Source organism: Watersipora subatra, chromosome 3 (assembly GCF_963576615.1).
Source record: "Watersipora subatra chromosome 3, tzWatSuba1.1, whole genome shotgun sequence".
In the NCBI taxonomy this organism is placed as follows: domain Eukaryota; kingdom Metazoa; phylum Bryozoa; class Gymnolaemata; order Cheilostomatida; family Watersiporidae; genus Watersipora; species Watersipora subatra.
The window spans coordinates 5,524,896-5,537,202 of record NC_088710.1 but is presented as its reverse complement, the minus strand read 5'-3'; the positions used below and the strand labels follow the sequence as shown (position 1 = coordinate 5,537,202).

The following is a 12,307-nucleotide window of genomic DNA, read 5'->3' as shown; positions in this document are numbered from 1 at the left end:
CTAGTCACGTTTTGCAGGGAGGAGAAGCACCAGTTTTTGAACTGGCCTTTCCAGTACAGAAGCTGCCTCCATTTGTTTCCCCTTCCTATCTAGCATCTTATTCGTGAGACGAATCTTTACACGCCTCACTAGATTATCTTTCCCTGGGAAAGTTTCCTCGATCACCCCTGCCCGCCATTGATTCCTGGGAGCGTTGTCATCGGTCAGCAAAACAATGTCACCTTCGACTAGGTTCTGGCACTTGCTTTGCCATTTTTGGCGAGTGTCTAGTGTGCAAAGATAGTCTACCTTCCATTGTTCCCAAAATATGTTTGCGAATTGCTGTACCTTCCGCCATTGTTTTCTGCCATAGATTTCTTGGTTGTCAAAGTCTCCTGGCGTGGTTGATAAGGTTTGAGGTTTGGCTGTCAAAAGGTGATTTGGAGTGATAAATGTTTCTGATGGGTTGGTTAAATTGTCGGTCGCCAGTGGTCGACTATTGACTGTATACATCGCTTCATAGAAGGCGGTTCGAAGGCTGGGGGTGTCTAATCGTCCTTTGAAGGTTTGTGTCATACCATTTAGCACAGCCTTGACAGTTTTAATGCTCCGCTCCCACAGGCCTCCTGTGTGACTAGCAGAGGGAGCGTTGAACTTGAATTTGATCATGTCATCTTTGACCTTATTTCTTGCTTCTTGGCTGATACATTCCAGCTGTTTCTCTAGTTCATTTCTGGCGCCTATGAAATTAGTGCCTTGGTCGCAGTATATAGTACTCACTGGACCTCGTATGCACATAAAGCACCTCAAAGCGTTCAAAAAGGCGTCGGTGGACATTTGTTCTAGAAGCTCAATGTGTATGCCCTTAGAATATAGGCAAACGAAAATAAGACCCCATCGTTTTGCTTCTGTTCTCCTGTCTTTCACCGTGTAGGGCCCAAAGCAGTCGATTTCAACGTGAGTAAATGGGTATCCAGGTTCTGTTCTTTCTTTGGGCAGGTCACCCATCTGCTGGTCTGCGGTCTTTCCTCTAAGTCTCTTACAGACCACGCATTCGTATATGGCGTCCTTGACTAGCTTATTTCCTCGAATGACCCAATAACCAGCTCCTCTTAGAGCTCCGAGGGTTGTTGTTCTCCCTTGATGATATACTTTTTGATGGTAATATCTTACTAAAAGCTTGGCTATGTGGGTGTTCTTGGGTATTATGAGTGGGTGTCTTTCTGGAGGACTTAGGGCAGTCGAATTTTTTGCCCTCCCACCAATACGCAGTAGTTGGTCGGGGTCTAGATATGGATTCAGTTTGGCAATGCTACTCTGTTTCCAGGTAGTTCCTTTGTTGATGTGTTTGATGTCTTGCTCATAGGCTTCAAGTTGTGCCATTTTTATGATGACTTTCTCGGTTTCTTTTAGGTCATCCACAGTGAGTATAGGCTTCTTCCAACATTTATTCGATATCATTTTTTTACAGTTTGTTATGGCTCGAACGAGGCTTTTCCAGGAGCTGAACTTGCTGAAGATGTTTTCTGCAACTTTCATTTCTTTAGACTGGCATTGCAGAGCTGTCTTGACATGCTTTAGTTCAGGGTCTTCATCTGCAACTTGTTGATAATCTGTTTGATTTCCAGACAGGGGTGTAATGTTCAAAGTTTGCAGAAACTCAGGACCTTCCCACCACCTAAATTGCTGCAAATCTTTCACACGGGATCCTCGAGAAACTATGTCAGCAGGGTTCATTGATCCTGCGATGAAGAACCATTGATCGGGGTGAGACAGACTGCGTATCTCCTTTACTCGGTTGGCTACGAACATGTGGTAGCGTGCATTGCTATTTTTTATTCTTCCTAGTGTGATTTGGGAATCTGACCAGAAGAACTCTGCATCAAAGTCCATCTGTAGCTCTGATCGGAGCACATTGCTCAAGTGTGCTGCCTCAACTGCGGCCTGCAGCTCTAGACGAGGCACAGTCATTGTAGACTTCAGCGGCACAACTCTGGATTTTGCAATGAGCAATGCTACATGTACCTGTTGGTGTTTGTTGGTGAATCTTACATATGAACAAGCTCCGTAGCCAGACAGACTGCCATCGCAGAAGTGATGGAGTTCTGTGCGAGCTATTTCACCAAATTCAGGTGGTTTTATACACCTGCTAATCTTTAGCTTTTCCAAGTCGGAGAGCGATTCCATCCAGGTCATCCACTCGGTCTTAATATCAGAGGGAACTTCTTCATCCCACTCAACTGAGCTTTGACAGGCCTTTTGCATGATGTTTTTGCCGAGCAATGTGAAGGGAGCCAGTAGTCCAAGTGGGTCATATAGTTGCGAAATGACCGAAAGTATTCCTCTTTTAGTGAAAGGCTTAGTTGTCATGCTATTTTTAAACATGATGGTGTCGCTATTGGAGCACCACTCAAGGCCTAGTGTCCTTTCTGTTGGCAGCTTGTCTTTCAGGAGGTCTAATCCTTGTACCTCGCTTGCTCTCTCAGAAATAGGGATTGTGTTTAATAGCTTTCGACTGTTGCTGACAAATTTGTGTAGTCTTAGGTTGGCACTGCTACATACCTCTATCGTGTCCTTTACAAGCTTTATGGCGTCTTCGATTGCTTCGGTGCTCATGATGCCGTCGTCGACATAGAAGTTTTCAGTAATAAACTTCCAGGCTTCTGGTTTGTCTTCTTTGTGTTCAGAGGCAATTTTTCGGAGTGCAAAAGTAGCTACTCCTGGTGAAGAGGTAGCTCCAAACAAGTGACGTGTCATCCTATATTCCACGATCTGTTCTGTAGCGTCATCTATCCACAGAAACCGCAAGAAATCGCGGTGTTCTGGTGCTACGATGAAGTTATGGAACATTTTCTGCACGTCACATGACAGTGCTATGGTATTCTGGCGAAACCTTAGTAAGATTCCAACTAAGTTGTTCATCTGATCGGGTCCAGTCAGCAATAACTCATTAAGCGACTTGCCCATATGTTTTGCGCTAGCGTCGAAAACGATGCGCAGTTTTTTCTTCTTGGGATGGTACACTCCGAAATGAGGAATGTACCATGTTTCCTTATCTTTGGTGTTGCTGGGTGCTAACTCAGCATGGTTGTTGGAGATCAACTCTTTCATGAAGGTGCAGTATTCTGCTTTGTATGCCTCGTCCTTCCTGAAACGTTTTAGCAACTGTTCAAATCGTCTTTCAGCTTGTATCTTATTATTGGGAAGCTGTGGTTCTTCTCTAAAGGGCAATGGCAGACTAACAGATCCGTTTTCCAATTTTGTCAGGCCATCATTTAACAACTCTAAAAACTTCATATCATTTTGTGACATCCTGGACAGATTGTGTTCTTCTTTGCTGAGAGCTGTGGTGTGCACATGCTGAACATGATTGCACTCGGAGACTTGACCACATAGCGTCCAGCCGAACAATGTTTTGATTGCAAAGGGTAGGCCATCGGCGCCTGAGATTGTTTCTCTCGGCATGAGTGCCTGTGAGCAATCAGTGCCAATAAGTAGTGCAACAGGAATGTCGAGCTTTGGAGGTAGATTTCTTTCTATTGACCGAAGGTGTAGCATATTTCGTACATGGTTCCTGTTTGGAATCTGTGCCTTATTGCATGGTATATCATCCTGCTCATAAGCTGATATCTTTAGCTGTTCAAGGTTGGCAGCTCCAAAGCCTTTCAACAGTAAATTATAGCGCTTCAGTCTTTTTGTCGTCTCTCCGTTTAGTGTGCGAATTGTCACATCTTCTTGGGTATAAGTGGGAGTTATTTTCTCGGCTATATCTTTGCTGATGAAACTGGCATCTGACTGGCTATCTAACAGCGCGTATACTAGCTCTTGTTTGTTGTTATGTGTAACAAAGACGGGCACAATCATACTGAGGAGCTTCTGTGACTGTTGCTTTATTGCATTGGCATTTAGTGCTTTGGGTTTGCTATCAGTTCTCTCATTCGAATCATCTTTCTTGTCTGCGCTTGAACCTTTTGTGTCATTTTCAGCTGTAGACTCGTCTCGGGGAATGAAATGAAAGGCTGTTGGATGAGTGTTGTGGCATGTGTTACATGTCACATTACTTTTGCATTCATTCTTGTAGTGACCTGAGGTTAAACATCGGAAGCATAGTTTATTTTCAGTAACAAAGCTACACTTATCCTTGTAAGGTAGTTTGGTAAGTGATCGGCACTCGGTAGTTTTGTGTCCTCCTTTTTTGCAATACAAACAATTTGTGGCGGCTTGAGTGCTAGTTTGATGCGCGTTGATTTGGCTTGTTTTGGCTGGAGCTTCACCGAATTGCCTTTTGCCTTTTGAGGCACCTTTTGAGCTTCTCTGACCTTGTCGCGTTTTATGCTGATAGGCGTCTGCCGAGTCATTCTTTCCTTTGTGGTTTGCAGATTCTCCAGATTCTCGCAAGGAGTTGTTACTTACTTTAGCTTGAAAAGCTACAAAGGATGCGTATTTAGAAAAAGGCGGGAAGCCTTGCTTTTCTTCTTCTTCTGTTACGATTGTCAGCCAGCGGTTAGCAACCCATTCGGGCAGGCATTTGATAAACTTTTTGTTTTCTCTTTTGTCGCTCAAGACCTTCAGATTGTTGAGGGATGACTGTGCTGCTACACACTGTTTTAGAAATATAGAGTACTTTTTCAGAGCATCCTTGTCGAACTTGCCAATTTTAGGCCAGCTTTCTAGTTTGTCACGAAAGCCGTCTTCTACAAGATCGGGCCTTCCAAACTCCTCATCCAAGGTTTGCAAGGCTTCTTGGTAGGCATCTTCCGTCTGTAGGCGGAAGTATCCACTTATTGTTTCTTTAGCTTCACCGTCGACGTATTTTCTGAGCCTATGGAGCTTCTCTATTGGCGATTCAGCCCTTGCACCAATTAGATAATTGTAGGCTACACGCCAGTCCGCGTATTGTAGTGGGTCACCTGTGAATACTCCAGGCTCAGGTGGGGCAATCAGTGATATGTGCATGTGATCTGTTATTGCTTTGGCTACTTCAGCCGGGTGTGATTCTGTCATTGAACTTTGATAAGGTGAGCCGTTGGAAACATAAGGATATGGTTTTGTCACAAGTGATGGTGTTTTGGGTATGAATGCCTGAGCACTCGGTGTTGAGATTATAGGTGCACCTGCCTGTGGTGCATGTAAAGGTGCCGCATATGCAGGCACTGTCTGTGTTGGTTGAACGTGTGTGGGCCATGTATGTGTTTGCTGTACATGTGTTGATACTGTGGGCATGAGTGCTGCATGTGCTAATTCTACCGGTGGAGAGGCTGCGGATGTGGGTACTGTATTTGTTTGTAGTTCTCGTGTAGAAGCTGCGAGTGTTGATCGTACATGTGGGGGCGCTGCATGTGTGGACACTGTACTTGCTTGTTGTACTTGTGCAGGCGCTGCATGTGTGGACACTGTGCTTGCTTGTTGTACTTGTGCAGTCACTGCATGTGCTGATTGTGTTGAAGTGTGGATGCTAGGTGAGCTAAAGCGTCGCATATCTACTGGGGAAGTTGTCTGCTGTTGCAACAAGGTTTGCATGCGTGCTCTACGGGCTTCCATCATGGCTGTCATTACCTTCATATCCTCTTCTAACTTCCTTCTTGATTCTTCTACGGCTTGTTCTAATTCCTGTACTCTTCTTTCTTCCTCTCTATCGTGCATTTCCTCCTCCCTTCTCTTAGTACCGTACTCAAACATAATGTTTACATCAGCCCTGTACTGCTCATAGAGCGCTGTTACATTTACATCAGGTTGAACTTCTGATGCTTTCTGTAGTTCATTAAATTGGGAGTGAATAACTGCTGTGTTTTTATCTAAATCTGTGAGAAAAGCTGCAACAGTTTGATAAAGCTGACTGTCAGCATGTCTCAAAAACTCTTCATTTTTGTGTAGTTGTTCGCTCATGTTTTGAAGGAGTGAGTGCGACAATTCTAAACATCTATTTTCCCTGGCTTTTAAAGACAGCTTTGTTTCGCGCTGCGAGCGTCGTTGCTGGTCAGCGCCTACTATACTATCTGCAGCATCGCTAGCGCTTACTGGATTTTCATCTACTAATTCGCTTTGACTCACGTCAGCAACTAATATTTCACTTTGACCAGAGTCATCAATTTGCTCAGTGTTTTGGCTTGGCTCACTGAGTTGATCTGAATCAAGACCATTACTAGACATTTTAGCTGATTGGCAACACAATTTTAAACTTGTGTGCACTGCCTAATTGCTATTAGATAAGAATGCTGTACTATTACAGCCAAACTTCAATAACTCAATAACTAGCACTGTCTACTTCCTGCAAAGGTGGTTGTAAACAAATGTGTATGATACACGCTATTGTGAGCTTGTTTTAGTCAAACAGAGCTATATCTCATATCTTAACCAACTGATGGGCTAATGAGTGACCAGTGAACAATGCCTAATGCACTATTGTCGTCTGATTAAAAGCTATCCTACTTAATGGAAAATTAACCTACGCGTATACGTACATGAGCGATGACCCTGGGTCTCTATAAAAACTGCTGCCAGCAGAAGGGCCAAACTGAACCTTTCTAACGTTTACCGGCGCAGCCAACCAGTCCCAAACTGGACCGCCGATATGACAAAATGTATGCACACACCGAAGACTAAAGGTGAGCGTTTTTCTAGAGTGTCACAATTGTACAACCAGCTCAGCTTACATAAGTAGCAAATGATATAACAAAAGGTCAAAGCAGATATCCAATTCCAAAATGAAGTCAACATGCAAGTATTTATGTAAATGCTGTAATGAGGCAAGGTTAGACAACTCACACTGTTTTGTTGTAAAGGAATGCTAATAATCAATTACTTAGCTTCCAATCCTGTGGTCCTCGATTCCAGCTTGCTTGCATGTAAATAACGATAGTTACGGTTCATTGACTACGTGTGTATCGTACGGTAAGAGTAATTTCGTTTAGTGAATGAAGAGATTGTCCTATTGCTAAATGACAATGTCCTGCTTTGGGTGACGATGATGTCCTTTGGTGGGTGACGAAGATGTCCTATGGTGGGTGACGAAGATGTCCTATAGTGGGTGACGAAGATGTCCTTTGTTGGGTGACGAAGTTGTCCTTTGGTGGGTGACGAAGATGTCCTATAGTGGGTGACGGAGATGTCCTTTGTTGGGTGACGAAGTTGTCCTTTGGTGGGTGACGAAGATGTCCTATAGTGGGTGACGAAGATGTCCTATAGTGGGTGACGAAGATGTCCTTTGTTGGGTGACGAAGTTGTCCTTTGGTGGGTGACGAAGATGTCCTATAGTGGGTGACGAAGATGTCCTATGTTGGGTGACGAAGTTGTCCTCTTCTCTTTGGATAAGACTTCACTGTGAAGTTCTTAAAACTTCACTTATAAAAAGCGGCAACAACTGTGCTGACTAGAAGAGAATAAGGCTTCTACTGGTGATGCTTTAGTTGTGTAACTTTATTACTATATGTATCTAACCTCAGCATCTGCCGTGAAGTCTGTAATAGACGATATTAAGATAAAACTACAAGTTAACCTTGATAGAATTAAATGCAATTACATGATATAATTAGCACAACATGAATGAATGTATGATTTAAGCCAAATAATAACAATAATATTCAAGAAAGTATAGAAATATGCATATGCAGTTGACTGACCTTTTGCCTCCCAATGTCAGGCACATTGTTGAATATAAGCTGAATATAGAATAATGAAATATGATCGAAGCAAAATATTGATATGTTGATTGCATGAAGGCAAACAGTAAACTAACTAAGAAAGAGCAAAAACTGCTGATCTGGTTGTACAGTGTTGTGACATGGTGTTTTCTCTAAATTTTATTGGTGTGTGTTACATCCGGCCATATCTATGAATCAATTGGGACCGGACACGCCATGCCACAAAGGTCAGGGGTTGGCTTGACCACCCACTGGCAGCAATAAAAAATGAGGACAAAGGCATGACGTCTGTGGAGCCATCTCAGGTCAAATATTTCCTTCACACACCTGATAGTCTATATTTTTTGAACAATCTGATGACTTATAATTGTTGCAATTATCAAAGATTTTTTTTAATTTGCAGCCTACCAACTTCTGCTTGGGAAAACAAACTTGCTTGATTTTCAAAGCAGAATTTAGTAGGATTCCTTGCTTACAATTGATAAGGGTGTAAATTTTAGTGGAGACTAACTTACATCAATCAAAAAATCAATCCACCAACAATCAACTGAACAATAAAAAAATTGAAGTTACTGTTATGTATTCGTCTCAAACACTAGAACTACTCGAGTCGAATTGGAAGCGTAATTACACCATCACCTTGAAGCAGTATAGCAGAATCTGGATAATTAAACTCCATAGAATCTAATTGATACCCTTTGTTTTTCTTAATGTGAATAGCTCAAAGCAATATAATGGGACCTCAACTGTACATATTCATATTGGCTGTTGAATAGTTGTCAAACTAATATTGTTTAAGTTGTTTGTTAGATTTTTATCATTGTCTTACTGGATCTTTTGCTTTTAGAGACCCGTCTAGTTTGCCAATAAATAAATAATAAATTTTTCGCTTAATGTTTAATCCATGTATCAAGTGCTATAAAGTATTAGCTAAGGGTGGTCGGTAAATTTGCACTATACCATTTACGAACTACTGGCATGTATAAATTTTTATTTGATTCAACTCGTAGTCAATTTTTCAACATTTTCGGAGTTGGTGAATAAACAACCTATGTTTTGGACACGACCTATCATCATCAATATTGTTACAATATTCCACTATATTCTCCCAATGAGTAATTACAATTTAGTATACTATTAAATGTTTCAAGCATAAAATGGCTGTTTTTATGTTTCTGTCTAGTCCAGTTACATCGAACATAGTTTCATAAAATATTTGTGGAACCAGCTATTGTCTACAAAAAGGTAGCCAGTTTTTAACTGGATTTTGGCTGTATGTTTTATTTTATTGACAAGTATGTTTATTGTCAACTTTATTTCGCTAAATTATTTGACAGGTTTTTTTGGTTCTGAAGCCAAATTGAAGCATTAATCCCATATAATTATTTTCATTTACAATATGAAATTGAGATACTTCAGATAGAAAATCTCAAACCGGAAGGACAATTTATGATATATAATGGATAGTAGCTAATATATTTATATGACATCCTCCAAGGGTTGTTAGCTTACCTTGTTGACGTTTTTATTCTATACAGCAAGCTGAATAAAGTAAAGTTACCTTAGTTTTATAAGTACCAAATGAATGCTGTTATGACAGCTGCCTGATCCTGCTGATTGGAGGAATGGTGCCACACATTGTTTATGTTGCTGAGGGGATTAGGTTGATATCGTCCATTACTAAAAAAATAACAACAAGGCAGATAATTGACACTGTTACAGTTGAAGCCTGTCAATTTTTCAACTAAAGGAAACCAGGCAGATAATCGATACAGTTGCAACCAATGCCTATCTTGATTTTACTCCCAAATATTTTTCAGAAAAATAATCACAAGGAAGATAACCAATAGTAGTTAAGTCAACATGAATTTCTACTAACCAGGTTTGAGTTTGTTATAATGCCGGACAAAGTACTAGAAATAGCTTTAAGTTGTTGCAGGTTCACCACACATTGTTCGTCCCGCTGAGGGGATTAGGTTGAAATCATCCATTACTCAATAAAAAACAGCAGGCAGATAATTGACACTGTTACAGTTGAAGCCTGTCAATTTTTCAACTAAAAGAGACCAGGCAGATAATCGATAGTTACAACAAATGCCTGTCTTGATTTTACCCACAAATATTTTTCAGATAACTATTCACAAGGAAATTAACCAATAATAGTTAAGTCAACATCAATTTCTACAAACCAGGCTTGAGTTTATGTTATAATGCCAGACAAAGTACTAGAAATGGCTTTAAGTTGTTGCAGGTTAAGGTTTTAAAATCACATGGAATGTCAATTATGTAGCATTCAAAATACTGATTCATTATTTTATACGTTGTGATAATAATAATAAGGGCAATGCAAGGAAAGAAGTGACTAAATGACTAATTCAAGACACTCATCTTTTGTGTGGCTCAGATTACTATGGTCTCAAGTCATACATGCAATGACTTTGTAATCATCTCTTCTCGAGCAATGTCTCTTATCAGGCATGTCACACCACTCATCCGCTTCTGATGTATCAGCAGAATCAAATTGCCTGAACAAGGTTTGTTGTAGCTGCTCATATCGATATGATACTGCTCCATTAATACGCAACAAAAGCATAACTGCTAAACTTTTTAAAATATATTGATTTCTCTTTACTTTTCCATGGATTCGCTTTTGCACCTAGTGCTCTTTTATTAGCAATAACAGATTAAATATCTCTTTGTCGCTAAACGATGTATTTGGCATTATTAAATGTTGAAGCGATATTCCTTGTTAAAACGCGTGAAGCTTGATCGACAAAGCCCAAACGGAAGTATTGAAAATGTTTAAAATTGAATAGCTAGTGCGGTACTTTAATACGCTTCATTCGCATCATGCGCATCGGTACTGTTTCCATGATCCGTAAGCATGATGGATTCGGCGAAGTTTTGCGAATCGCAAAACTTGCTTAGCTTGTGAATTTATGCTGCTTCCATGATGCGGTTAACTTGCGGATTGGCTCAGATTTGCGGATCATGTGCATCATGAAAACACTGTTTACCTTGCATCTCACGAAAAGTTGAAAACGTGTTGCTGGTTTTTTTCTGACTATACCTCCTTGGTCATGCTGAATGCACAGGAAATATAACCACAAACCTGAATATTGAAAGGGTGCAGGTTTACTCCTTGCAATTTTTTTACTTTGACCAACTATTCTCTTTCTTTTCTAGAGCCCTTATTCTACTCCAACTCTGTGATAACTTCCTTAAGATCCGTTTTGGACATCAGCAATGTCCTATTCAAACATTCTCCGTACCTTTTCTATCTCTCTGCTTTTAAAGGTGCAAACAAGGAATTTATAATTAAGACCATGTAAACAAAACACGTGTACGCTTGCACTGATCAACTCTGCTCTTGCAATGTGGTGTGTCAAATCGGATATGTCACTTCTATCATCCAATTCTGATATCTTGAGCTGGTTCTGCTTTACCTGTTCATATCCATAATTACTGTGCAGAAAAAACACGTATGCAGGCCTATCACTACAGCATTTTTAGATAGCTTGCAGGACGAGTATGAAGATGACTCGGCAAAAAAGCAAATTTTACTTTTTATTTTTGCCTCAATGTTCAATTTCACAAGAACCACATTTTATCTACACCCCTAGTCATCAACCATATGATTAATGTTCACCTTTGGTTGGGTAGGCTACTTACCTTTGCTGTTAAGACAGTTTCCTGATCCTGCTGACTGAAGGAACGATGTGAAGCATTGATAGAGCCATCACTTGATGAGCTCATTGCCAGCGTGTTACCCAAAACACCCTCTAGCTTCTGAATTTTTTGAAGTTTTTCTGCGCTTCTGAAAGTTGATTAGTACACTTGCACTGATCAACTCCTCTCTTGCAATGTGGTGTGTCAAATCAGATATGTCACTCCCATCATCCATTTCTGACATGGGCAGGATGAAATATCTAGAACTGGTTTTGCTTTACCTGTTTATATCCATAATTACTGTGCAAAAAAACAATTGCTGATTTATCTGACAGGCTGTTTTGGTCCTGAACCCAAATTGGAGGGTTAAACCCATATAACTATATTCATGTACAATATGAAATTGAGATACTTAAGATAAAAAACTCAGACAAAAAGGACAATTTATGACATGAGTAGTAAATGTTATATCTACTGTATATAGCTAATCTGTTTATATGACATCCTTAAAGGATTGTTAGCTTACCTTGTTGACGATCTTTATTCGATACAGCAAGCTGAATAAAGTAAAATCACCTTAGTTGTATGAGTACTAAGTGAATGCTGTTATGACAGATGCCTGATCCTGCTGATTGGAAGAGTGGTGCCACACATTGTGCTTGCTGCTGAGGGGATTAGGTTGACATCATTCGTCACTCAACACAAAAACAAGGCAGATAATTGATACTGTTAGTTGATGCAGGTAAATGTTTCAATGGAAAGAAACCAGGCAGATAATTTATACAGGTACAAACAATGCCTGTCTTGATTTTACCCACAGATATTTTTCAGAAAACTGTCACTAGAAAAATAGCCAATAGTAGTTGAGTGAACATCAATTTTTATTAACCAGGTTTTAGTTTACTTTATAATGCAAGATAACATATTAGAAGTGTACTAAGTTGTTGCAGGTCAAAGTTTTGAAATTACATGGAATGTCAGTTATGTAGAATTTAAAACACCGATTAATTATTTCATGC

The 12,307-nt window shown here is 40.3% G+C and overlaps 2 protein-coding genes across 2 annotated transcripts in view; both read right to left on the bottom strand.

The window, feature by feature from the left end:
• Positions 1 to 6,129, bottom strand: LOC137390276 (uncharacterized). Its single transcript, XM_068076611.1, has one exon. It carries the CDS (start codon positions 6,127 to 6,129, stop codon positions 1 to 3), a length of 6,129 nt encoding a protein of 2,042 aa, XP_067932712.1.
• A 723-nt stretch (positions 6,130 to 6,852) lies between these two features.
• Positions 6,853 to 12,307, bottom strand: part of LOC137390275 (uncharacterized) — a 9,469-nt gene continuing 4,014 nt past the window's right edge. Inside the window, exons 4-5 of the mRNA XM_068076610.1 lie at positions 7,417 to 7,436; positions 6,853 to 7,158 (exon numbers count right to left, since the gene is read on the bottom strand). Of these exons, the coding sequence (XP_067932711.1) occupies positions 6,853 to 7,158; positions 7,417 to 7,436 (326 nt within the window). The remainder of the gene's footprint in view (positions 7,159 to 7,416; positions 7,437 to 12,307) is intronic.

Bases quoted from the DNA above. Each gene is read 5' to 3' on its own strand.
- LOC137390276 (XM_068076611.1), bottom strand. From the start codon at position 6,129: ATGTCTAGTAATGGTCTTGATTCAGATCAACTCAGTGAGCCAAGCCAA.